The sequence below is a fragment of the Telopea speciosissima genome, chromosome 3 (genome assembly GCF_018873765.1).
Source record: "Telopea speciosissima isolate NSW1024214 ecotype Mountain lineage chromosome 3, Tspe_v1, whole genome shotgun sequence".
In the NCBI taxonomy this organism is placed as follows: Eukaryota; Viridiplantae; Streptophyta; class Magnoliopsida; order Proteales; family Proteaceae; genus Telopea; species Telopea speciosissima.
This window is the reverse complement of record NC_057918.1, coordinates 5,765,473-5,788,488: the sequence shown is the minus strand read 5'-3', so window position 1 is coordinate 5,788,488 and position 23,016 is coordinate 5,765,473. Positions and strand designations below refer to the sequence as shown.

At 42.1% G+C, this 23,016-nt stretch overlaps 2 protein-coding genes across 2 annotated transcripts; one reads left to right on the top strand and one right to left on the bottom strand.

Annotated features, from left to right (window-relative positions):
- Positions 1 to 8,711: 8,711 nt before the first annotated feature.
- LOC122654059 (ethylene-responsive transcription factor ESR2-like) lies at positions 8,712 to 9,746 on the bottom strand. Its single transcript, XM_043848028.1, has one exon. It carries the CDS (start codon positions 9,744 to 9,746, stop codon positions 8,712 to 8,714), a length of 1,035 nt encoding a protein of 344 aa, XP_043703963.1.
- A 3,784-nt stretch (positions 9,747 to 13,530) lies between these two features.
- Positions 13,531 to 14,291, top strand: LOC122654058. Its single transcript, XM_043848027.1, has 2 exons — positions 13,531 to 13,576; positions 13,669 to 14,291. Exons 1-2 carry the CDS (start codon positions 13,531 to 13,533, stop codon positions 14,289 to 14,291), a joined length of 669 nt encoding a protein of 222 aa, XP_043703962.1.
- Positions 14,292 to 23,016: the final 8,725 nt, after the last annotated feature.

The following is a 23,016-nucleotide window of genomic DNA, read 5'->3' as shown; positions in this document are numbered from 1 at the left end:
AAGCGGTTGAAGGTGCGAGGAGACTCCCAACTCGTGGTCAACCAGGTCAACGGAGACTACGAGGCAAAAGACGAAAGGATGATAGCATACTTGGGTCGAGCCCGAGATCTGATCTCCGAGCTCGAACACTTCGAGATGACTCGAATACCGAGAGAAGAGAATGCCGCGGCGGACTCCTTATCTAGGTTGGCCGAGGCCGATCTCCAATATCCGAGCCACAAGATACATAGAAATATTGGAGAAGCCATCCTTACAAGATGAAAGCATAAAGCACATTGAAGAGGATGGGCCGACCTGGTTGGACCCCATTGTCAACTACTTGGAGAATGACCTGCTCCCGGGGAATCGAGACGAGGCAAGGAAGGTCAAGATCCGATCTTCCAAGTACTCGATGATCGACGGAGTACTCTACAAAAGGGCAATCTCGGCCCCTCTTCTCCGATGTCTGGGACCAAAGGGGGCCGAGTATGCATTAGCCGAGGTGCATGAGGGAATATGCGGGAGTCACATGGGCGGCCGGGCTCTTGCATACAAGATACTTCGGCAAGGATTCTATTGGCCAAGAATGCAGGAAGAGGCCATGAAATACGTGAAGACGTGTGAAAAGTGCCAACTATTCGCGCCAATCCCAAGCCGACCAGCAACAAAATTAACCTCAATGCTGAGCCCAATCCCATTCGCTATGTGGGGAATGGACATTCTCGGAGATTTCACCCAAGATCGGAAACAGAAAATACGTAGTAGTGGCCATCGATTACTTCACCAAGTGGGTCGAGGCCGAGCCCTTGCCACCATCACCGAGAAGAACATGGAAATTTTTTTTCGAGATAAGGTCATCTACCGGTTCGGGCTACCGAAAGTTCTCATCACTGATAATGGCGCGCAATTCAACAACCCGGCCTTCCGAGAATTCTGCGAGCACTTCCACATTGACTTCCGACCCATCTCGGTCGCTCACCCACAAGCAAACGGACAAGTGGAAGTGTCCAACCGAACATTACTCGCCGGCATTAAGAGAAGGTTGGATGAGGCCAAGGGGAGATGGGTGGAAGAACTCCCAAGCGTCCTATGGGCATATCGGACGACTGTGAGAACTCCAACCGGGGAGAGTCCATTTCGCCTCGCTTATGGGACCGAAGCCCTCGCACCGGTTGAAGTTATGGCTTCATCATACCGAGTGCTCAACTTCGATGAGAAGACCTATGAAGATGGGCTGCGAGCCAATTTGGACTTCCTCGATGAAGTCCGAGAAAATGCCTTACTCCGAAACGCGGCGTACCAACAGAAGACGGCAAGCTACTATGACTCAAGAGTCAAAGAGCGGCATTTTCGTCAAGGGGACCTTGTTCTCAGAAAACTCAGCGCATCTCAGCCGAGGCAACAAGGAAAATTAGCACCAAACTGGGAAGGCCCGTACATAGTCTCCAAGCAAATTCGCCCTGGCGCATATCGCTTGCAGACTCCGGGGGGCAAGAAGGTACCGAGACCTTGGAACTCGGAAAATTTGAAAAAGTTTTTTCAATAATTCAACATGATTGTATTCGGTTTCAGTTCCGACATTTGATTCAATAAAGTCTTTTCTCCAACAAACAACGTATTGGCAAGCTCCCAAGTCGAAGTCATAAGACCGGTCCTCATAGACCAGGCCGACATCAAAGACCGACCCTCATAGGTCGGCAGCCAAGTCATAAGACCGGTCCTCATAGACCAGGCCGACATCAAAGACCGACCCTCATAGGTCGGCAGCCAAGGCATAAGACCGGTCCTCATAGGCCAGGCCGACATCAAAGACCGACCCTCATAGGTCGACAGCCAAGTCATAAGACCGGTCCTCATAGACCAGGCCGACATCAAAGACCGACCCTCATAGGTCGGCAGCCAAGTCATAAGACCGGTCCTCATAGACCAGGCCGACATCAAAGACCGACCCTCATAGGTCGGCAGCCAAGTCATAAGATCGGTCCTCATAGACCAGGCCGACATCAAAGACCGACACTCACAGGTTGTCAGCCGGGTCGTAAGACCTGTCCAAATAGACATGGCCGACATCTCAAGGGCCGCCATTCTTATTTGGCCGAGCCTAACAAAGTACAAAACTAAGTCAAGGCATTGGGCTCAGCCAGGAAGGATATTCGGCCATGTGTCCGCGTATGGGGCGAATTAAACAACTAAGGTGAGGATCACATTGACCTCGGCGTTGCATGGTCGAAACCGCCGACAACGGGGAACATGGATAAAAAAGAGACGAGTTCCTAAGCTCGGCTAGGGAAACAGCTCGGCCACAAACAAAATAGAATACGCAAGGAAAAGAATATTGAGGGCGCCGAGTTCAAATACTTAGACAAATTTTGACAAAAATAAATTGTTTATTCATTGAAAGCCGACTGATCGGCACGGTTACAAAAGAGGCAGCTCGGCCCCACACATAAAAAAAAAAAAAAAAAAAAAAAAAAAATTTACATCTCCGCCTCCTCGGCGTGGGACTTGGAAGCAGCCTCGAGGCGTCCGCGGTGTTGGGCTCGGCGGCAGGTCTTGAGGTCCAGCTACCGTAGGGACGACATCGGCTGAAGCAGTGCCTCCAGGGGCTGAGCTTGGGTGACCTCGGCCCCCTCCTCATCTCCCATCTCCCCTGCAAAAGTAGTCGCATCGTCGTCAAAGCGGGAGAGATTGAGATCAGGATACGCGGCCTTGATCTCGGCCAAAAGCTCAGCTCGGTCAGCTTCAAAACCTTCGGCGAAGGGAGGCTTCCTGATCTCGTGGCAGATATTGGCGTACTCCTCCGAGTGGAGATAGTCGCTAATCGCCGCGCTCCGAGCCGTGGCCAGATTTTCCTTGGCCTTCTCCTTCACCTCGGTGAGCCGAGCCTGCAGGGCCCGGACCCTCTCTCTCTGCCTGGCCACCTCGGCCTGAGAGCTCTCCACTTCGGCCTCAGCAGCGGTGAGCTTCTCTTGGGTCTCCCGATGCCTCTGAACGGCATCCTGGGCATCCTGATAAGCCTTCTTGCACTGGACGTCCAAGGAATAGTTCTCGGTCAGGAGCCGCTCGAAGCGGAGCATAGTCTCCACTGCTTTGGCGAACCCCTACAAAAAAGCATGAGAACAAAGAATCAGGATAAACTACACATATCAGATCATAGGCAAGAGCCGACAAGGAAACTTACCATATTGAAGTCTTGAAATAGGGTTGAGAGGAGCTCGGGGTCGGACAGCGCCTCGGCTTCTCCTTGTCGGTGAGCCGCGCATCCAGCCACTCCTTGGCGTGAGCGGCCGACGTCAAGGCCGAGTCCCCCGGGAAGAGGCGCCAGGTCGGCCTCACAGGGACGTTGTTGGCCGAAGCCCTCCCCAGGACGTATCGGGAGATGTTGGTGGGGGAGGCCACGGGCGGAAGGCCGCCACTTGTCAGGTTAACCGAGAGCTTCTGGCGTTTAATGTCTCTCGGCGGGCTCCTCTCGCCTTTTCGGCCTTTCCCCTTTCTCGGAGACACGGCCTGACCCGTGTTCTTCTCGGCCTCCAGGCCGACCACCGCATCCGATGGTCCCGGCATCACCCCCTTTCCCTTGGAGGCCTTGGAGGACTCGCCCCGGGGTTTCTTCTCTGAATTCTTCTTCTTCCTGTCTGCGATGATCTCGGCCCGTAGCCGAGCGTGTCCATAGGAGGAATGTGGCCGACCACTGCAAGAGAAATCAAAAACACAAAAAACGAGTCAGAACAAGAAAAGAAAGCTAAGTAAAGAGGTCAGCTCGGACAACAAAGACAGGCTCGGCAAGGGCTCCTACCCGGGGTCATATGCCAACTCTGGAGAAACCCCTTGTCCTGAAGCTGGAGAACATCGAAGGGCGGACGCTGGGGGATCAGGTCGAGCGAGGTCATCTCGTTCTCGGTCAGGGGTAATACTCTATTGACATAATTCAGATTCATCTCCTTCCACTCGGTTCGGAGAGGGCTGTTGGGAATGGAAGCGAAGAAGAAACGGGGCTTCCAGTATTTGTTGAAGGTCGGCGTGCCGACCAGAAACTTGTGACCGCCTAGAGCCGCGCTCTTCCCTGATCGGCGGCAGAAATAATACCACCCCTTCTCGGGAGACTTCTTCAGGAAGAAGAGCCGAGAGAAAAGCACCACGCTAGCACCTCGGCCCATCTCGCAGAACAGGGCGTAGAAGCCATAGACGGCCAGCCAGGAGTTCGGCACCACGCTGACCAGGAGATAGGTGGAAGTGGTCCAAGATCTGGTCCACCAGGCTGAGAACGGGGAGCCGAAACCCGTACTTGAAGGGCGTCTCGTACAGAGCCACCTCGTCGGGCCTGATGAAGCAGGCCATCTCCCGGGATTAGGAACTCGGAGTCGTATGTCCTCGGGGATGGCGTGAGGTCGTCCTCGGATAGTCGAGGTCGGCCTCCGTGATCGTGCTCGAACAAGGCCGACACTTCCTTCCTCGGGCTCGGGCGTCGGTAGAGCGGCCGACCGAGCCACCCCCACCTCGGACGAATCTTCCTCACTTGACTCTTCATCGGATGAGGACGACCCGGAGTTCTCAGCCCGGACTGCAGCCGTGGATTGGGCCGCGTGGTCAGACTCCATGGGTAACGGGGGCTTGGCCACCTCGGCCTGACGAAGCTCCACTACGTCGGGCTCATCTGATGTCGAGCCCAACAGGTCTATGGTGGGAGAGCGAACGGGGAGTTCTCGGCTCGGACTCGTGCCCTCTACCGCCCTGGCGAGCAGTTCGCCCATAGGACTACTACAAACTGACATGCTGGGCGGAGAAGACTTACTGGTTGAAGAAGAGCTGAGCGGGAATGAAACGACAGCCGAGTTGATCACGAACGAAGCTTCGGCCGAGTCGATAGAGGACAAACTTGCCGAGAAATCTACCGAGATCTACCGAGTTGACGGACCCAAACTTGCCGAGAAGTCCACCGAGATCTACCGAGGTGACGGATCCAAACTTGCCGAGAAGTCAATAACTTAAAGAAGTGAAGAATGAATAGTTAGGAGTCACCTATTTATAATCCTTGGGTCCTACTGATCCAACGGTCGACCAGAGCTCAACATGATCCAACGGCCCAGATCAAAGGACGTTTCGAATTCCCGAGCCCGCCATAATGACTGCTGACGTGACACTGACGCCCAACCGTCAGATCGTGCAGCGTCAAATCCGGAGCAGTAAATAATCTCGGCTCAACCGCAAGATTCTTCCCGACAAGCGCCCCGGGGAATTTCACTCATCAGCGCCGAGCCGACACCTGATGAGTGGGGGGGCCTGTGATGAGGCATAAAACACCCCACCTATCAGAGGCTGCCACGTGGCCGACCCGACCTCAGTCCGAGAACCGAGTTGGGCCGAGCAGGAAATTGGGCCGACCCCATATCCGATAAGTCACCTGACAAATCCTGGTTTGTGCGAGCTTTCCGGCGACTGAGGCCGAGATTATACGGGTCAGCCAGGGACTCCTAGCCGACCTCATGGCCGAGACCAACCTCCTCTCGGGCAGACCTCCATGGCCGACCCCACGGGCCGACCTCGTAGGCCGAGCCCTCCTCCATTGAGACTCCCATAGCACCCCACCGGGGATCTCGGCCACGTCAGACATCCCGAGAATCACGGGATAAGGACCGAGCCACGATCCCAGCGCAACACGAATCACACTCTACATGGACTCTTACCTTAATAAGAGTCCGACCCAAAAATAACTCTCCACTCCGCTCTACGCGAGAGAACCTTCCGAAAGAAGGACTCCTACCATACTAGGACTCTCCCAACCGCCTCATCTCCTACTTACTCTATAAATACCCAGGTATGGAGCTCTATTCCACATCTTGCTTTTTACTAGGCAGTTACGCTGTCGCGTTGAAGACCTGACTTGAGCATCGGAGAGTCCTAGGCCGGAGCCACACCGGCCCTCTCGCGCTCATTGCTTGGTTTTTGCAGGTTCATCCGCGGGCGAACCAAGTACCGGAGGTTTTCACACGCAACAGGGCTGAATTGATTTCGATTTAAGAATGATTGAGACCAAAATCAACCATTAAGAAACTTTAGTTTTTTATTGATTTCGGTTTGATATGGTTTTGATTTATTTCAATTTGTTTAATATCAAGTTAACATTGATTTAATTCAGTTTGTTTTTTAGCTTGAATCGCATGCAATCATACATTCATAACCTATAATGAGAAAAGATTTATGAATGAAAGATTCGAAAGAAAAAACACTTTAAATCATCTTTCCCAAGTCAAACAAGTAAACAACCATGAATAAGGAAAATTGATTGGATGCGGTGATGTAGTAATCAAGACAAAGAGGAATAAATTGTAAGGGGAAGATAATTAGTATTGAAATTAATGAAAAAGTAGAATTTGTAATGAAATCATTATTTATCGTTGTAAAGAGAAGATAACTACTATTAAATTCAAATGAAAACTATTCAATGTTATTAAATGGTCCGATTTGATTTTAAACTGTTAAATCGACTATTTCAAATCGTGTAAAAAATTTTAAACCGAATATGAACACAACCGCTTACTATCTCTTTGTTCTGTCTTTGCCTCTTACAGAAGCCAATTAGAACCTTGAAATCGAAACTGTTTACAAATTAGGACATCGAAAAGTTTTAAGAAATAGTTTGGTTTTATAAACTAGAATGGTTTAATAAATGATTCAATTTTGGTTTCTACCTACTACATGATGAACAAAATTGAACTGACCATTTAAACCAAAATCACACCGTTTAACACCCTTATCCAAACCTACGTAATTTCTTACGTTCTTATATAAGATTTTTTTTGGGGAAGAGTCTGCTAAAAGGCAGTGTGGCTCCCATGCCTGCTCAGGGCCAATGGGAGATTATCCTTGTTGGACAGAATTTTTTACGCAGTTTCCCTAAAACTCTTTAACGTTTCCGGCCCAGAATGAGAATGGGCTTTTGGGCCCATTCTTGTAGGCATTCTCAGATTTTAGAATGAGATTACATTCCAAAATATCGGTTTGGACTCATTTCAGAACATGTTCTCTAATAAAGCCTAGAACACATTCTAAGGATACAAACCTCACACTTCCCTATTATATAATAGGAAATGAATCGAATTTCACAAGGAAGAATTTCTCACCCCTGGGCTATTAATAATGTAAGATAACCTAGGGAAAGGGTATTTTCAAATATCTCAATAAGGTGTGGGAGTTTGTTGATGGGACACGAGTCTTCTCTTATAATCATATCACCTATGGATAAGAAATTCTTCGCACCCAATTGTCGAAGAAAATCTTTGAGGGAGAGGATGAACATTCACTATTTTCATGTTAGACAAGAGAACAGTATCTGGTCGTACGTGTAGTGCTTGCACCAATAAGAACGCGTGCAGGAGCATTTGATTGATTGAGATTTTTTAGTTCATTAGGTGTTGAACGATAATTTTGTGCAGTCTATGTTTAAGCGCAGGAGCCACGCCTTGATTTTCCCTTTCATGTTATATGTCACAGGGATGTGAGCGAGTTGACTTTGGGTCAGGTTCAAATACTAACCAGTGGAAGAAAGAAAGAAAGAATCTGCACATTATTCCAATGAGAGGTTAGAAAATGGTATCGTTCATGTGGGTTTCAAATGGAACCCACATGATCAGAATAAGAGGGAGAGTGTCAACGAACCCCATTTGTTTAGAGGGGACGGTGGGGTGGGATTGTTGGGAAGAAGGGATCCATATGTTGGTGGGGTTTTGTTAGGGTGGAACTGTTGAGGTAAAATTACTTTTCCCATGAATAGTAACACCCTACCCCCCCCCCCCCATGAAATAAAAATAATCTCATCTACATTGATTCTTCTACATGCACTGTCAGTGTGGGGGCACCACACAATGGTCTCCTGCCTTTACAGAAATAAAGAATAACGGAAGACTAGTAGAGAGAGAAGGTACGGCACATGGGACATATTTATAAGTATCGGAATTGGACATGTTGTCCGATCTTTCGATTGGTCTGGGTCAATGTTGATATAATATCGATACATATCGGATGGAATTGGACCCGGTTGTAATTTCAAAATTAAACTATTTTTTAATTCGATCCACAAGATCAGTAATTTCGTATTGATATCGTATCAGTATCGGCCTCCAGCTAATCCGATACTTAGAACCATGACAATGGTAGCCTTTGCAGTGGCTTTGCCTAGGCGCGTCCTATTGAGGGAAAAAAAAAAAAGAAGATCAAGTGGGCCCATTGTTGACTTGGAGGGATATCCCAAACAAAGCCTTTTTACCTTTCCTTCCAGAAATTATTTGGACAGTGATGACTGATGAGTGAACCCTAAAAGGGAGTTGTCATTTGTTCTCCCATTTTGTTCTTCTTCGTACTCACTCGGAAAAATAAATAAATTAAAACTTTCCAGAAAGTGTCAATTCAGATCAACGAAACTTTCAGGCAAAGCCCATATGGTGGATTTGGTTTAGAAATTAAGCAAAAAGCATGGATGATATATCGATCTTAAATATATCACAAAGGCCATTCCTTCTAAAATCATTGCTTGGCAAGAAGTACCAAAATACAATTGAAGTCAGAAAGACGAAGTAGCTAGAACTGTAACTAAGATGGAGGATTAGAAGACTACAAACACTTAATAAACCACAAATAAAAGGGACAAAAAATATAAAGAACTACGTGACATGCCTGAAACTACCAACATAGTTTTAATTAATTCCATTTATATTTCTGAATGTGAACCAGTTTAACTACGATTTCATCTGAGGTAGAGCTGACGCGTTCTGCAGGAATCTTGCTGCAAAGATATCAAGAAGCTCGGGGTTCTTCATTATCTCTTGAGGCATTCCCCCAGACATGACCGGATAGCCCACAGGTATTACTTGCTCGTTGCAAGTTTGTGCATGGAAATCCAAGTAGAGATTGAAATGCTCCTTCTCAGTCTGTTTATTCTCCATATTCTTAATCGTTCCTGCATCCACAAACCCCTGATTCTGGAGAGATGAGCTCTTGTCGGAGCTGTTCATTGAAGACGAACCAGATTTAGGGAAGAACCCATTAACGACCTCCTGTAGCAGACCAGAATGAGCAGGCTCTGAAGGAAAGAAATCCATAACCTCGTCAGAAGTAGGCGTAGGGCAAGTAGTGTTCATGGGTGGATTTGAAGAGAAGTAACAAGGACTAGCAGACGCAGAGATGCCAAAGCTGGGCTTGCTGGCTTCATGTGAGACCGAAGAGATTGAAGAATAAGAAGAAGAAGAACTGAGGAAGTCACGAAGGAAACTCACATTCTGCAGAGAAGAAGTTGATGATGAGGAGGAGAAGTTGGGGGAAAGCAGTGGCCAATCAGAGTAAGCCACGTATCGATGGAGGTTAAGGTCCATGATGGAGGGTGGAGATGGCTTGGAGAAATGGAGAGAAGAAGAGAAGAGAGGAGGAGGAGGAGGAGGAGAGATAGTAGGGCAGACGAAGTTGGTACGTGCCTTGAGGCCACGCATGGCACGAGCAGCACAGTCGTAAGCGCAGGCAGCTTCCTCAGCGGTGTCGAAGGTACCTAACCATCTCCTCTCCTTGGACAGTGGGTCCCTTATCTCGGCTGCGTATCGGCCCCACGGTCTCCTCCGGACTCCCCGGTACTTTATGTTCTCATCGCCGCCGCCACCACTAGTCTCGCTCATACATCTTTTGTTGTTGCATTTCTTCTGCTGCAGTTCCGTACATTTATCTTTTGGGTTCGATTCCGACATGTTAGTGAACCCGTTGAGTCTCCTGAGAGCTTCTTCCATGGCCTATAGAGAGAGAGAGAGAGAGAGAGAGTGAATGAATGAAGACGAAGTAAAGAGTACAAAGAAGCAGAAGCTTGGGTCGTTTGAAGTGGGTATGGAAGTAGTAGTAGTAGAAGTAGTTGTGGTGGGGTCGTATTTATAGAGAGAACTGAGGTAGAGAATACCGAATTAGTGATTGATTTGGGGAATGATTCAAATTTCCAGCTAAGAATATTGATTCTGAGGTTGGTAAGTAACTGAAACTTGGCAATTGATATTCGAGATTATATCTGGGCCATCTGGGGTCATCATTGCTTTGATTGATGTTGATTGGATTAGGGTTTAATGAGATAAAAGGGATTATTTAAATTTTCTTTTTCCATCATGAAAATACCCTATAAATGTGTAAGTCCATTGGTGACTGGCCATCTCCAGTTTCTCCTCCTACCAAAAATGTAGTAAATGGGAGTGATTTTCAACTTCCAATGAGGATTAAGGAGAGAGGAGAAAGGAAACGAACGAATCAAGAGAGAAGATATAAGGACATGTTTGGTTGGAGGTTTCTTTGGAGTCGGATTCGACGGAATCTGGATTCCGTCATTTTTTGGGTGTTTGGTTTCTCGGAACCCAGATCCGTATTGGATTCCAAGAATCCATAAAAATCTACTTTTTATGCTAAATTTTGGAATCCACCAGAATTCGTCCAAGGGGGTGAATTCTAAATAGAATCCAGGATTCCAAGCCTCAAATAAATACGGTGGAATCTTGTGGACTCCAATTTTATCGACATCAAAATGAAGGATGTCGATAGGGTTTCTCTCAGCCTTCTTGTTTCTTCTCCAAAACGAAGACGAAGTCGTCTCTGCAACTCTCGTCTTGCCATCTCGTTTCTTCTCCAAACCGAAGACGAAGGAAATCGAGACTAGGGTTTCTCGCATCCTTCTCATTTCTTCTCCAAATCAAAGCCGAAGTCGTCTCTGCAACTTTGGTCTTGCCATCTCATTTTTTCTCCAAACCGAAGACGAAGGAAGTCAATACTAGGGTTTCTCTCTGCCTTCTCCTTTTCGTCTACAAAGGTTCTTTACTACTCCATTCCTCTCTCTCTCTCTCTCTCTTTGTTTCTCTGTCTATCACTCTCTATCTCTATCTGTGTCTCTGTCTCTCTCACATTATCTCTATCTCTCTCTCTGTGTCTATGTATCTCCCTGTCTCTCCCTTTATCATTCTCCGATTGTAGTTGGGTTTTTTTTTAAAAAAAAAAATTGGAATTATTTGATTGCTAACCGATTTTCCTCTCCATTTCAAGTTCGATTGTAGTTAGGGTTGTTTTGAAAATCTGTGGTGGAAGGAACATCTTGGATTAACACAGGTATGCCACATTTCTTCACTCTCTCCCTTCTCTGAGACAGCTGCATTATAGTTATGGATTTTTAAAAAATAAATAGGTTAAGTAGATGATTTGGGGGCGACTTGAGAGCATATTTGATATATTGCCTAGAAAAGAAAAGATAAAGGCTTTGCAGAGAAACCTCTCTCTATCCTTTCTGCTTAACCTTATCTTACATTTGGCTTTGCATAAAGGCATGGCAGATAAATGAGTTTAGAGAGCTAAGCTAGTGCCGTCCATTCAAGTTTTTCTTTTTCCTCTCTTTTTTCTCACCAGTTTTGTTCCAGACGGTTTTATGTATGGTCTCATGGTCACATTAAAAGGAGAGGTGGGGAAGGTGGGGCGGGTCCATGAGGATTCAACCAATCTGGTTTTGTGCATTAGAGACAGTGTCTGTTATAAAGGGAGCATGCAGGGATTAAAAACACCAAACCCCACTAAAACGACTCTCTCTCTCTCTCTCACTCTCTCACTCTATCAGACCCCAATTTGGTGTATTTGAGCCCCTGAAAACAATAAAACCCTCATCTTATTTACTTTGTTGCTTGTAAAGTTGTAGTTCACAGATATGCTTTGCTAATCCACTAAAATCCTCTATTATTGCATAAAAGCTCTGCTACTTGTTTTATTGAATATGATCCATTCGGTATCACATCTGGATCAAGATAAGCTTATCTATTTGACCCCATATATTTCTATCGCGTACTTCAATGACGGACTGTTGGATAGGAAAGAATAATGTCGATTGGTCAAACGATAAAATTTATAATTAAATTCAATCAAATACCTTCTCATGCATATTCAGATATTGAGAATTATAAAAATATAATCTCACATCGGTTAAGTTCAATTTTGGGTGTCTATCTGTACATTTTCCACTAGATTGTTAATTACAGGGTATGCTTCCATATTCAAGGAGTGGGATGAATTAAATGCACTGTCCTTATCCTCTGTTCCTTAAAAGGGTTTTCTTCTTAAATTTTTTTCCATAACGTGCATCTCTGTTTTCTACCCTTAATAATGAGCAGTTATTTTTCTCTTTATTTCCATCTATAGTAAATATCCTCGTTTCTTTCTAACTAAAATGAGTATATGAACAATATGATGGCTTGAATGTTTCATTTGCTGTTGATTATGAATAAACAAGTATAAGCTCCTTGGCCTCACCTAGTAGCCATGGCAACTATGTAGTTCAGTTTGAGATTATAATCTTGAACAGTGTTGCTCACATTTCGTGATCTTTAGCTATTTTGGACTAAGTTATAAAAGAAGCAATATCATTGCCAGAACTCTTCACAAAGAACGGGTATTCACTCATCTGAAATGTTGCACTTTGGGTTCTTGTCATTAATAATTCCACAAATGATAGGAAGATTGTAACCAATTACTGTTACCTTGATTGAGTCATTCATTGGTTGAGCAAGTCCAACTATGGTGTTTTTAAAACACCAGTTTGTATACTTAGGCAGCGGCCCTTGCACATATCTCGAAAGAGGTAAAGAAGGGGCAGCTGCCCTTGCACACATCTCGAAAGAGGTGAAGAAGGAATCCAATGAGATTGTGAAAGAAATATCTTTGCCAATCTATATTTAGTGAGTGGTGTATAAGGAGATAGGTTAATTATTGACTGCAGGAGATCAAAGAGATATCTGAGAGAGAAAGACTGAAGTTGACAAAGAGGGGATTATAAAAATAAGGGGACAAAACAGGGATTAGAAAGCTAGAGCTTCAAGGGAATTGCTTGGGTGAAAAGCCTGTTGTTTTATTGAATGTTTGAATCATGGCTTGAACTGTGTATATAAAGTTGTTGTGTAAAGATTGTATATGAAAATTTTGCTTTAGTAATTCATATAGTTAACATATCTCGTAATTGATGTCATCGTATTTTGTAATTTTTGTTTTTGTACTAGATGGATATTGACCCCGATGATGAAGAGATGATATTGTTTTGGGTACTTACCATTGTTGTAATAGTAGTAGAAAAGTATCACAAACTGTTCCTCAAAAAACAACCTTATCGACTTGAGGGTAATCGTGGATGGATTGAGACAGAGAGAATAATTGGTGCTTCCGACAGGACTTGTAGAGATATAATAAGAATGAGTAGAAGGTCTTTTTTTACCTTATGTCAAAGGCTACAAGATGGTGGCCTTCTGTATCACACGAACTCAGTTCGAGTGGAAGAACAAGTGGTCATATTTTTATTTACAATTGCCCCCAATGTTAAGAATCGAGTTATGAAGCTGCATTTGGGACACTCTGGTGAGACAGTAAGTCGGTATTTAAACAAAGTATTACATGCAATTCTTAAATTGTACCCAGTGTTACTGACCCCTCCAAGTACCACAACCCATGAAAAAATATTGAATAACCCAAGAAGCTACTACCCCTACTTCAAGGATTGCATTGGAGCCATAGATGGGTCACATGTACCAGCTTGGGTTCCAGTTGCTGATCATTGCAAGTTTCATGATAGGAAAGGACTTATATCTCAAAATATTTTAGCTGCATGCGATCATGGTAGAAAGTTTACATACATAATATCTGGTTGAGAAGGATCTGCATCAGATTCTAGAATATTAGAGGATGCCATTCACAGACAGGGTGACAGCAAGTTAGTGGTACCTACAGGTAAATTTTATCTAGTTAATGCTGGGTTTGCCAACAGAACTAGATTCTTGAGACTGTATCGTAATGTTAGGTACCATTTAAAGGAGTGGAAGAATTCAAACTTGTCACCAACAAATAAACAGGAATTGTTTAATCTGCGACATTCTAAGCTACGAAGCGTTATTGAACGGGCATTCTCTAATTTGAAGTTAAGGTTCAAGATATTGAAAGCTCAAGCGGAATACCCATTTAGGACTCAAGTAAAAATTGTTCAAGCATGTGTTCTACTTCATAACCAAATCCTTACACAGCACAGTATTGAAGAAGAAGATGAGTGGTTAGATGCAGATGAGAGAGCTGCAGGGCCTAGTTCTAGTGTTCAACCAAACCAACAAATTGATGATGATGATGATGATGATGATGATGATGATGATGAAGTTGAGGATGATTACAGTGGTGAAGCCCTTAATGCTGATCAACTCAGAGAAGAAATAGCTAACAACATGTGGGCTAACTGGATGACAGGCGATATGGATGATGAAGAAACTTCTACTTCTGCTAATGGTTAATGTAATTGATAGTTTAATGTATTGGATTATAAACTTAAATCTTGATTTTTGTGTTGAATTGGTATTTAAACTTTTGACATGTTTCTTTTATATTTGGTTTATGGACTTATGTCATGTTGTGTTAAGTTTTAGGTTTATTATGTTTCATGAACTCAGTGTTGCATGGATGATTAGATTTTAATGATAAATGATTGTATTAATACAAATTGTCATGCAATTATTGATTTTGTGTATGAAGATAGTTCAATAATTTTTGTATATTATTTTTATTACTAGTCACACTGGGCATAAACAATGGCCACACAAGAGAGAACCCAGTCTAGATCACAAGCAAGTTGGCCACTTGAATTATCTCATCATATGTTGGAATTATGTATCACACAACATAAAACTGGAAAGAGTGGAGACAATGGGTTAAGGAAGGAGGTATGGCTTGACATATCTAAAAGGTTGAATGAGAAGTATGGGATGACATACGATTGGGAACAATGTCGAAACCATTTCAAGATTTGGAAGGCAAGATTCAAAGCGCTTAGTGATATGCAGAAAAATAGTGGCATGGGTTTGAATGCTCAAGAAATAGGTTTGATGCAGGCCAACATGTTTGGAATGAATTCAAGATAATATTGGTGATCATTTCAATGTTTATAAATTTATGTATATGGTAAGCTAGAATAATAATGTATTTAAATGTTTGGCAGAAGAAGGAGCAACGATATTGGAAAGATCATAGCATTCTACCAATTCATGTTGAAGTTGCTATTTGGCTAGGCAATGAAATAGCCACAGGGGCAGCAGCCTCACACCCTGCTGATGGAGCCCATGATGAAGACATTGATTTGTCTGCTAATGAAAGGGCATTTGATAATATCAACCTTGAGAATGAAGACATGGATCTTGAAGGAGAAGGTACCACTCTCAATCAGAGTACAAACCGTTCAAAGAAAAGGGCTTCTACATCTAGCAAAAACTAAGCTCAATCAAAGAAAAAGAAAGCAGGTGTTGATAAGGTTGTCAGTCCATTAAAAATGATAGCCAAGGCAATGTCAGCCATATCAACCAAGGAGACTGATTTTGCAACTAAGTTACATGAAGCAATTGGTGCCATTCCAGGGATTGACTTTCACAAGAAAATGGTTATCAAAGAGTATTTGATGGAGAAGAAGGACAAGGCTACTCTATTCTTGACTGCTCCTTCTGAAGAGAGGCCTGAAATGATTGACTATTATCTTCAAATGATGGAGTAGAAGGGCAATTTTATTTGATGCTTTGGGTGGAAGACTTGGTTATGAACTTATGACTTTCTGTTTCTGAGATATTAAGTAGTTGACATGGATGTTTTGTGATTTTGTGTTTATGAACTTATGACTTAGAGTTTATATTTCTGTGGTCGTTGTCTTTAGAATGGTATCTTGGAACAATTTTATCAAATGGTACTGTTTGTTTCATTTTAAGAACAGCTCAATGTGTTGATTTCATTTCTGTTTCTGTCATTGTTTTATGCTTGACATGAAGGTGAAACTTTTATTATTTTTCTAATATATTGACGCATTATTGCCTTCCCAAAGAAGGTCCTTCTACCTTTATTATCTGGGGCTTTGAAAAATCTCCTCAAATTTTAGATGTGATCTCAGATTCTGATTTTTTGGTTCTCACCCTATATTCAGCCATTGGATCGTTTGTTATTTACTTATGTTCTTCAATTTCTAATGTACCCAGATGGACATTATTGATAGATGCGAAATTTGTCAAAGTAGATGTAACGTATTTACATCAACTATGACAAATAATCCGGGAAGAAAATTCTTCAAATGCCCTGTTCACATGTCTTTTTTTATATGAGTGGATCACTTGAGAATGTGTGACTGTGGAAAAGGTCAGTGCAAGGTCCGTAAGTGCACAAGAGGATTAGACATAGGGCGAGATTTTTGGTGTTGCCCCAATTCCACTGCAGTATGGCTATCATACAATTTTCCTCTTTAATATTATTGTCATTGTAATAATTCATTCTTACTAATTTTTCAGAAAACTTTTTGCTTTCATTTTCTAACAGGGGAAATATACTGGTTGTAGATTCTTTAAGTTTATATTTGATGGACAAACATCCTCCTCAGACAAGCAAGCGAGGAATACTGACAAACATGAACCAACCATCCTACCAACTTCAAGTCAATCCAAAGAAAATCTGGAGAGAATCCTTACTAGTAAAATCAAAGATTCAAAACAACAAACAAAATTATGTGAACAGCATACAAGGACGTTGGAGGAGATACTTGATGCTATAAAAACATTAGATCTTAACAAGTGATGTATTTTGAGAAGATGATCTCTCATATGTATGTACTTCAATTCACTACAATGTATTCCATATTTGGCTGTGATTTATTATCCATGTGTTTTGTGGACTTGAAATATCATATCACCATGCGTTTTGTGGACTTAAAATACCATATCACGACTTACTACAGATTTTTATATAGTATGGATACAAGAAAATTTGGGAAAGATCACATATTGAAGTGCCATGTCACCACTTACAATTTTTTTTATCTTTTTTTAAAATAAATTATTATTAAATTTATGCATATGTTGTATATAAAAAAAATTTTAAAATTAAAAGTTATTTCAAGTAGAATCCAACTAATGGATTGATGGGTAACTAAACAATTTTGAATATGGATTCAAGAAGAATCCAACTGTCAGACTCAGGGTAACTAAACAGTCTTATATATGGATTCAATTGAATTTCACTTGACAGAATCAGGACAACCAAATAGTTTTTCAACTAAATTCCACTTGACAGATTTTAAGTAACCAAATAGGTTTTTTATCAGGATCCAAATTCACATAAAACAGATTCTTAAGAATCTGATCCAATTTAAGAATCTGACTCCTACGACACCTCCAACCAAACAAGTCCTAAGGGATGAGGAAGGAAGATGGGTTCTGCATGATTGTCAATCTGAATGATTATACTGGGCGGCACTCAGAAGTTGTTTCTCCTTTTTTTGGGTATTATTTGCTTCATTTATTATTAATTTTTTTTTTTCCCTGTCTCACACTCCATATTTATATTTTATTAAAATTAATTGTCAATCTAAATTGAATTTTTAGGTGCGAATAATGAAGAAGTACTTGTTGACTTATTAGGGTATTAGTTTATTAGGGAACAGTAAGTAAGTACTTTCATTGGTTCACGTGGAGTTGTCTGGGTGAGTAGGGGAGGGGGGGGGTTTATAGGGTCTTTAATTTCTTTAAAAGATAGATGGTTAGATAGATAGATAAATAGATAATAAAGTTTAGGGTAGGAACGAAGGAGAGTCTGAAGTCATTATCCATGCACGCGCATGCATGCAAACATGTATTGCGAAATAGTACTACGTAGCCTCAAAATATGGAACTGTACGATTAAACTCTATTATTAACTCTACTTAAACATAATCCTCATTTCTGAAAAGACAAAAGGAATGGCGATGGCGGTGGCGGTGGTGGTGGCGAGGCGAGGCGAGGCGAGGCGAGGAGAGCGGGGGGGGTTGGCGTTGGTGGTCAGGTTAATTAAAGACAGCAAAACCCAGAGAGAGAGAGAGAGAGAGAGAGATAGGAAGGAGGAGAAACAGCTAGTAACTTTTTTTTGTAGATTTTAACGACAATTATGTCAGATCAAATAGATCTAATTAAATGTTGTAATAGCCAGCTTTTCCACTGCAGACGGAGAAGCTTTGGTTGACTATTGCAGAAGAGAGAGAGAGAAAGAGAGAACAGAGTCAGAGAGAGAGAGAGAAAGGTGGGAAGGAGGAGAAACAGCTAGCAACTTTTTTTTTGTAGATTTTAACGACCAGAGAAGATTATGTCAGATCAAATAGATCTAATTCAATGGTGTAATAGCCAGCTTTTCCACTGCTGCAGATGGAGAAGCTTTGGTCGACTGTTGCAGAAGAGAGAGAGACAGAGAGAAAGAGAGAACAGAGTCAGAGAGAGAGAGACAGGTGGGAAGGAGGAGAAACAACTAGCAACTTTTTTTTGTAGATTTTAACGACAAGAGAGGATTATGTCAGATCAAATAGATCTAATTAAATGGTGTAATCGCCAGCTTTTCCACGGCAGATGGAGAAGCTTTGGTCGACTGTTGCAGAAGAGAGAGAGAGAAAGAGAGAACAGAGTCAGGAAGGAACGAAGGAAGGAAGGAAGGAAGGAAGGAATGATAAATAATGGAAATTAAAATGGAATGTCTTTATGTCTCGTCCGTCAGTTTTATATTTGTTATCATCAGATTATAGGCAGAATAATATAAAAATATAAATAATAGTACGAAATAAGAGTATAAATAATCAAATAAATATATGTATTTGATAATTATAGGATATCATTAAAGGAGATAATAAGTTGGATCGAGTCGTATCTAGAAGACACTCTCCTTAAGGTCTTTAATCGTCCACACCCGGACTAGGCTCTGTTCGATTCGATTTGACATGCGTGCGCAATTTAAAAGCACCCCGGACCAACCCCCCACACAAGTGAGAGGACACTTCTCTCTAAGGAACCCATGTCCCTTAAGGACCCATGAATACTGATAAGCAAGCTCACATCCTTGAAGCTAACCAATGTGGGACTAAACAACATTAGTTCTTTTACAAATGCAACTCAAAATCCGGAAGGAAATGAAAACTCAAATTTGAATAAGAAGTGAAAATACCTTTTAGACAAAAGACAAAAGACAAAGACCACATGTGACAAAGATCTTTTGAATCTTTAGTATGATGAGATGGAATGAAATTGAATATAATTTCATTACATATAATTTTTATCCAACAATACTTTCTATCCGAATAACTACTTGTTGGCTTATTATTTCCATCGTACTCGCCATAGTATTAAAATCCTTTGGCAGTATCGACTGGGCAACCTGGCCTCTACTGTGCCATCAGATGTGTAATTTGTGTATCGCTGTCCCACCAATACTACAGAGGATGACGATCAAATTAAAAACCAAAAAAACCTTGTAATTCTCTCCAAATTCACCCATAGACACGGACCTTGATCTATTCCATTTTTTTAGCAGGTCCATTTTCCCAAGTCCCTCTAATAAAAAGGATGAAAATGACCATTCTATCCTTAATCGAACAAACTACCGAGATGGGATCCACCCCTCCATTAGAGAAACTTGGGGAAATGAAGCAGATAAAAATACCAACGAGGATTGTTCACCCACCATGGTTGTTTACAAATCTCTCCTAGGGTTTTTGTATGTTCCAAAATACCCTTTGGATACCATTTCTCACCTCTCTTGCACCGTGGTGAATGGGTGCTAGGTAGAGGGATACTCGATCCTATAAAGTAACTTCACCCATGGTAATTGGAGAATTCCTTGTCTATGAATTTTGTTGTTTGTAAAGATATTAGAATAGTGGGAAGAGCATTATTGATTTCACCTACGGTTTTTCTCTCATTCACGGTAGAGAAAAACTTTCTCCAAACAAAGTGCGCAAAAACCAATTTATATCTATTTATGATTTTAGGCTGCCTTAGCAAGTAGAATTTGTTTCTCCTGTAATCATGGATCAAGATATTAGTACCATATCAACCTATACATATCAATATTACCAATACTTAATACCAACACAATATTAATACGAATAAAAAAATATCACATCCAATATGTACGGACTCCATATCATGTAGGTATTAATATGTATATATCACGAATACTAACACCGATATGTATCTAACCATCAACAAAAAAAAGTGATGTGGTTTTTTAATATACGTGGGATACAGGTCTGATACGGCCACACAAATACTGATACCTATGACCGTATCATATAACCTTACTTTTCTTCCATAATTGTTTTGGACTTGAACTTAAACGAAGTCACAAAATGCCAATTTGAAATGGTGGTAGAAAGTTTTGCTTCATTCAACCAGTAGTAGTACTGTCAAATAATATGTGGGGTCCTCCTCTTATAAGTTATAACACAAGTAGTGTATTAATTATGAGTGGGTGGTAGCACCGCTACGGGTTATGTTGTTAAACTCAACACTAAACACAACGATGTAATCAGACCCGTTGATTTTTTTTAATTTCAATCTTAACCGTTGAATGTATATTCCCACTCAACCTGTTCACCGTTATAGCAGGTTTCACAACTTTACGCTTTCCTGTCATTGTCTTCCTCTTCTCCGGCGATGACCTATCTCGGATCTGTCTCCTCCCACCACTGCAACTCCATCCCAACCCCATTCTTTTGCCGGAGTTGAAGCCATTGTGAATGTTAAAAATCACTGGACAGAAAAGTTAAAAATTTTCTATTTAGGTTTTCAGATCTGAAACTATAGATCTGGATTTTCAATTTTTTTTATTCGCCCTCCTTCGTTCTTCGTTGAGGGTTTCAGGGGGAGCATCGTTTGGGGCCAGGATTGTGTGAGAATTACCATAGCAGCAGAGGGGAAAAATTTGCAGCGGCTGATTAGCCACGGTGGTGGGGTGGGGGAAAAAATTACAGCGACGGTGGGTTGCAGGAAAACAGAGGAGGTGGGTTTGTAGCCTGTAGGGGAGGGAGATTGAACAGGGGGCAGCGGTGACGGGGAAGTTTGCAGCGGTGTTTGAGAGAGAGAAAGAGATAAAAAAAAAAAAAAAAAAAAAAGAGGGAAAGAGAAACAGAGTGTGTGTGAGAGAGAGAGTAATCCATTGCCACCTCCGCCAGTGAGGTTTCGGAACTCAGCGAGGCACAAATGGTTCCGGCGGCAACACGATCTCAGCACCACCTCCGCCAGCGAGGTTTAGTATAGGTTTTTCCCCGTTCGCTCCTCCCATCTCCGCCGTCCGTTTGAATTGTCGGTGGAGATTGAGTTTTTTTTTTTTTTTTTTTTTTTTTTTAAATTGAAAGATTGAGTTTAAGTTAGCCGGTTATAGGTAAAATATTAAACGGTTAGAATTTTACATTAGAAATCAACGGATGAGATTTCAGGTGTTGTGTTTAGCGGTGCGTTTAACCTACTTTCCCTGACGCGCTGCGACTTTTTCTCCTAGATGATTTGGCATGAGAATTCAGTGTGGACTGTGGACCGGGAGAGGGTACGTACTGAACCAGGCTTAATTATTCATTCCTGGTACATTTCGATTAATAGAAGTCTACCTACCTACCTACCTACCTACTTACCTACTTACCTACCTACCAACTAAAGCCTTCTTCTACCATTTCTAGCTACTACTACTAAGTACTAACAAGTATGTGGAGGCTTCAAGGTGGATGCATATATGGTACATTGCTATTAGCTACCTCTACAGTCTACAAAGCTCTTCTACTACTACCATGGTTTTAGTGCACGGTATGAATGAGTATCGGCAATAAATAATATCGATATGATATCGATATAGTATCGGTCTGAAGCTATTGTATCGGATAAAATTATTATTGAAATTCCTTAAAAAAATGAGTTTTTTAACCATTTTATCCCTTATTTATACCGTACTATTGATATGATATAGACATCGATGATTAACAAAATCGATATATATCGCCCGATAAAGATACTTAGAACCATGAGTACTACTCTACAGCTTTATTATTAGTGAGTTGAAGGAGGAGGAGGAGGAGGAGGAGGAGGAGGCTTCTCCTCTGGCTCCTATTCCTCGATTATATTATATAGATATGTCTGTACGTACGTGTTTCTTTCTTACACAGAAATGCGAATGCGGAACTAGGGACCAACTACTTGCAGGCTATCCACATTCCAGAGCCTTCTTCCCAAAAGCTTTTTCTAATCATCCCAAAATATATTTTCACAAATCCAAGGGAAAAAGGCAACCTTAATCACTCATGAATATCACAGATTGAGAACAATAATACCACTTCTGTTCCAATACTTGATTTTTTATTATATATATTTAATCGATTTTGGTATCGTTAATCACGTGTCATTACCTTATTAATTGTACAACAGAACTGATACGAAATTCCGAATTGGAATCGGTAGGAAAGGATCCGTTCCCTTTTTCAGGGTTTTTGGTGGTGTTTATGGAATTGAGAATTGCTTCTTGTACGGAAGAGGGAAAAAAAAAAAATAAAAGTTAATTTTGAAGACATTTGAAGTGAAGCGGTGAAGGGTTTTGAGGTGAGGAAGAAGGTGTCCAGGTTTATGGGGGCACACAAGTAGGGCGATTCCCGAAGCAGAATGGGGATGCAATCTTAACTTTTTCATTTTCTTAGAGAGAGAGAGAGAGAGAGAGAGAGAGACTGTGCCACTGACACGGCTATGTTTGACAGAGATGGTGCGTCGCTGGTTAACCTTAATAATAAAGGTCTGGCCAGGTAAAATGGAAAACCCTCCAGGCTCCAGGTCGGTTTAACTTACTTAGAAAACAAGCTAGTACAGTAATAATGGAGCAGTTAAACACATGAATGCTGGCTTGGCATGGTGGCATGGTGGCATATATGGGGACAAAATAATGGAGGTTTAACCATGTGATCCCAACTCCCAACTCTGATTTTTCTACCCTAATTTTTTTACTTTTTTGGGTAGTTACTCTGTCTTTACTTCTTTATACATCATATCCATTTCTAGACTGTTTTGTGTTTTCTCGTTTCAGATAATTATTTGAGCAGATTTGGATGGAGAGAGATAGATAGCCCAAGTTAAGTAAGAAAGCAAACTCATCTTTTTCTTTTGTGCACTTCGCAGATCGAAGTCTCCTCCCCCTGACCCTTTTGTCTCCCAACCCCTGAAC

What these genes read in the sequence shown, in the direction of transcription:
- LOC122654059 (XM_043848028.1), bottom strand. Translation starts at nt 9,746, where the DNA reads ATGGAAGAAGCTCTCAGGAGACTCAACGGGTTCACTAACATGTCGGAA.
- LOC122654058 (XM_043848027.1), top strand. Translation starts at nt 13,531, where the DNA reads ATGGGTCACATGTACCAGCTTGGGTTCCAGTTGCTGATCATTGCAA. An exon ending in CCAGTTGCTGATCATTGCAA is followed by an intron (nt 13,577 to 13,668) that starts GTTTCATGATAG and finishes CTGGTTGAGAAG; the next exon opens with GATCTGCATCAGATTCTAGA.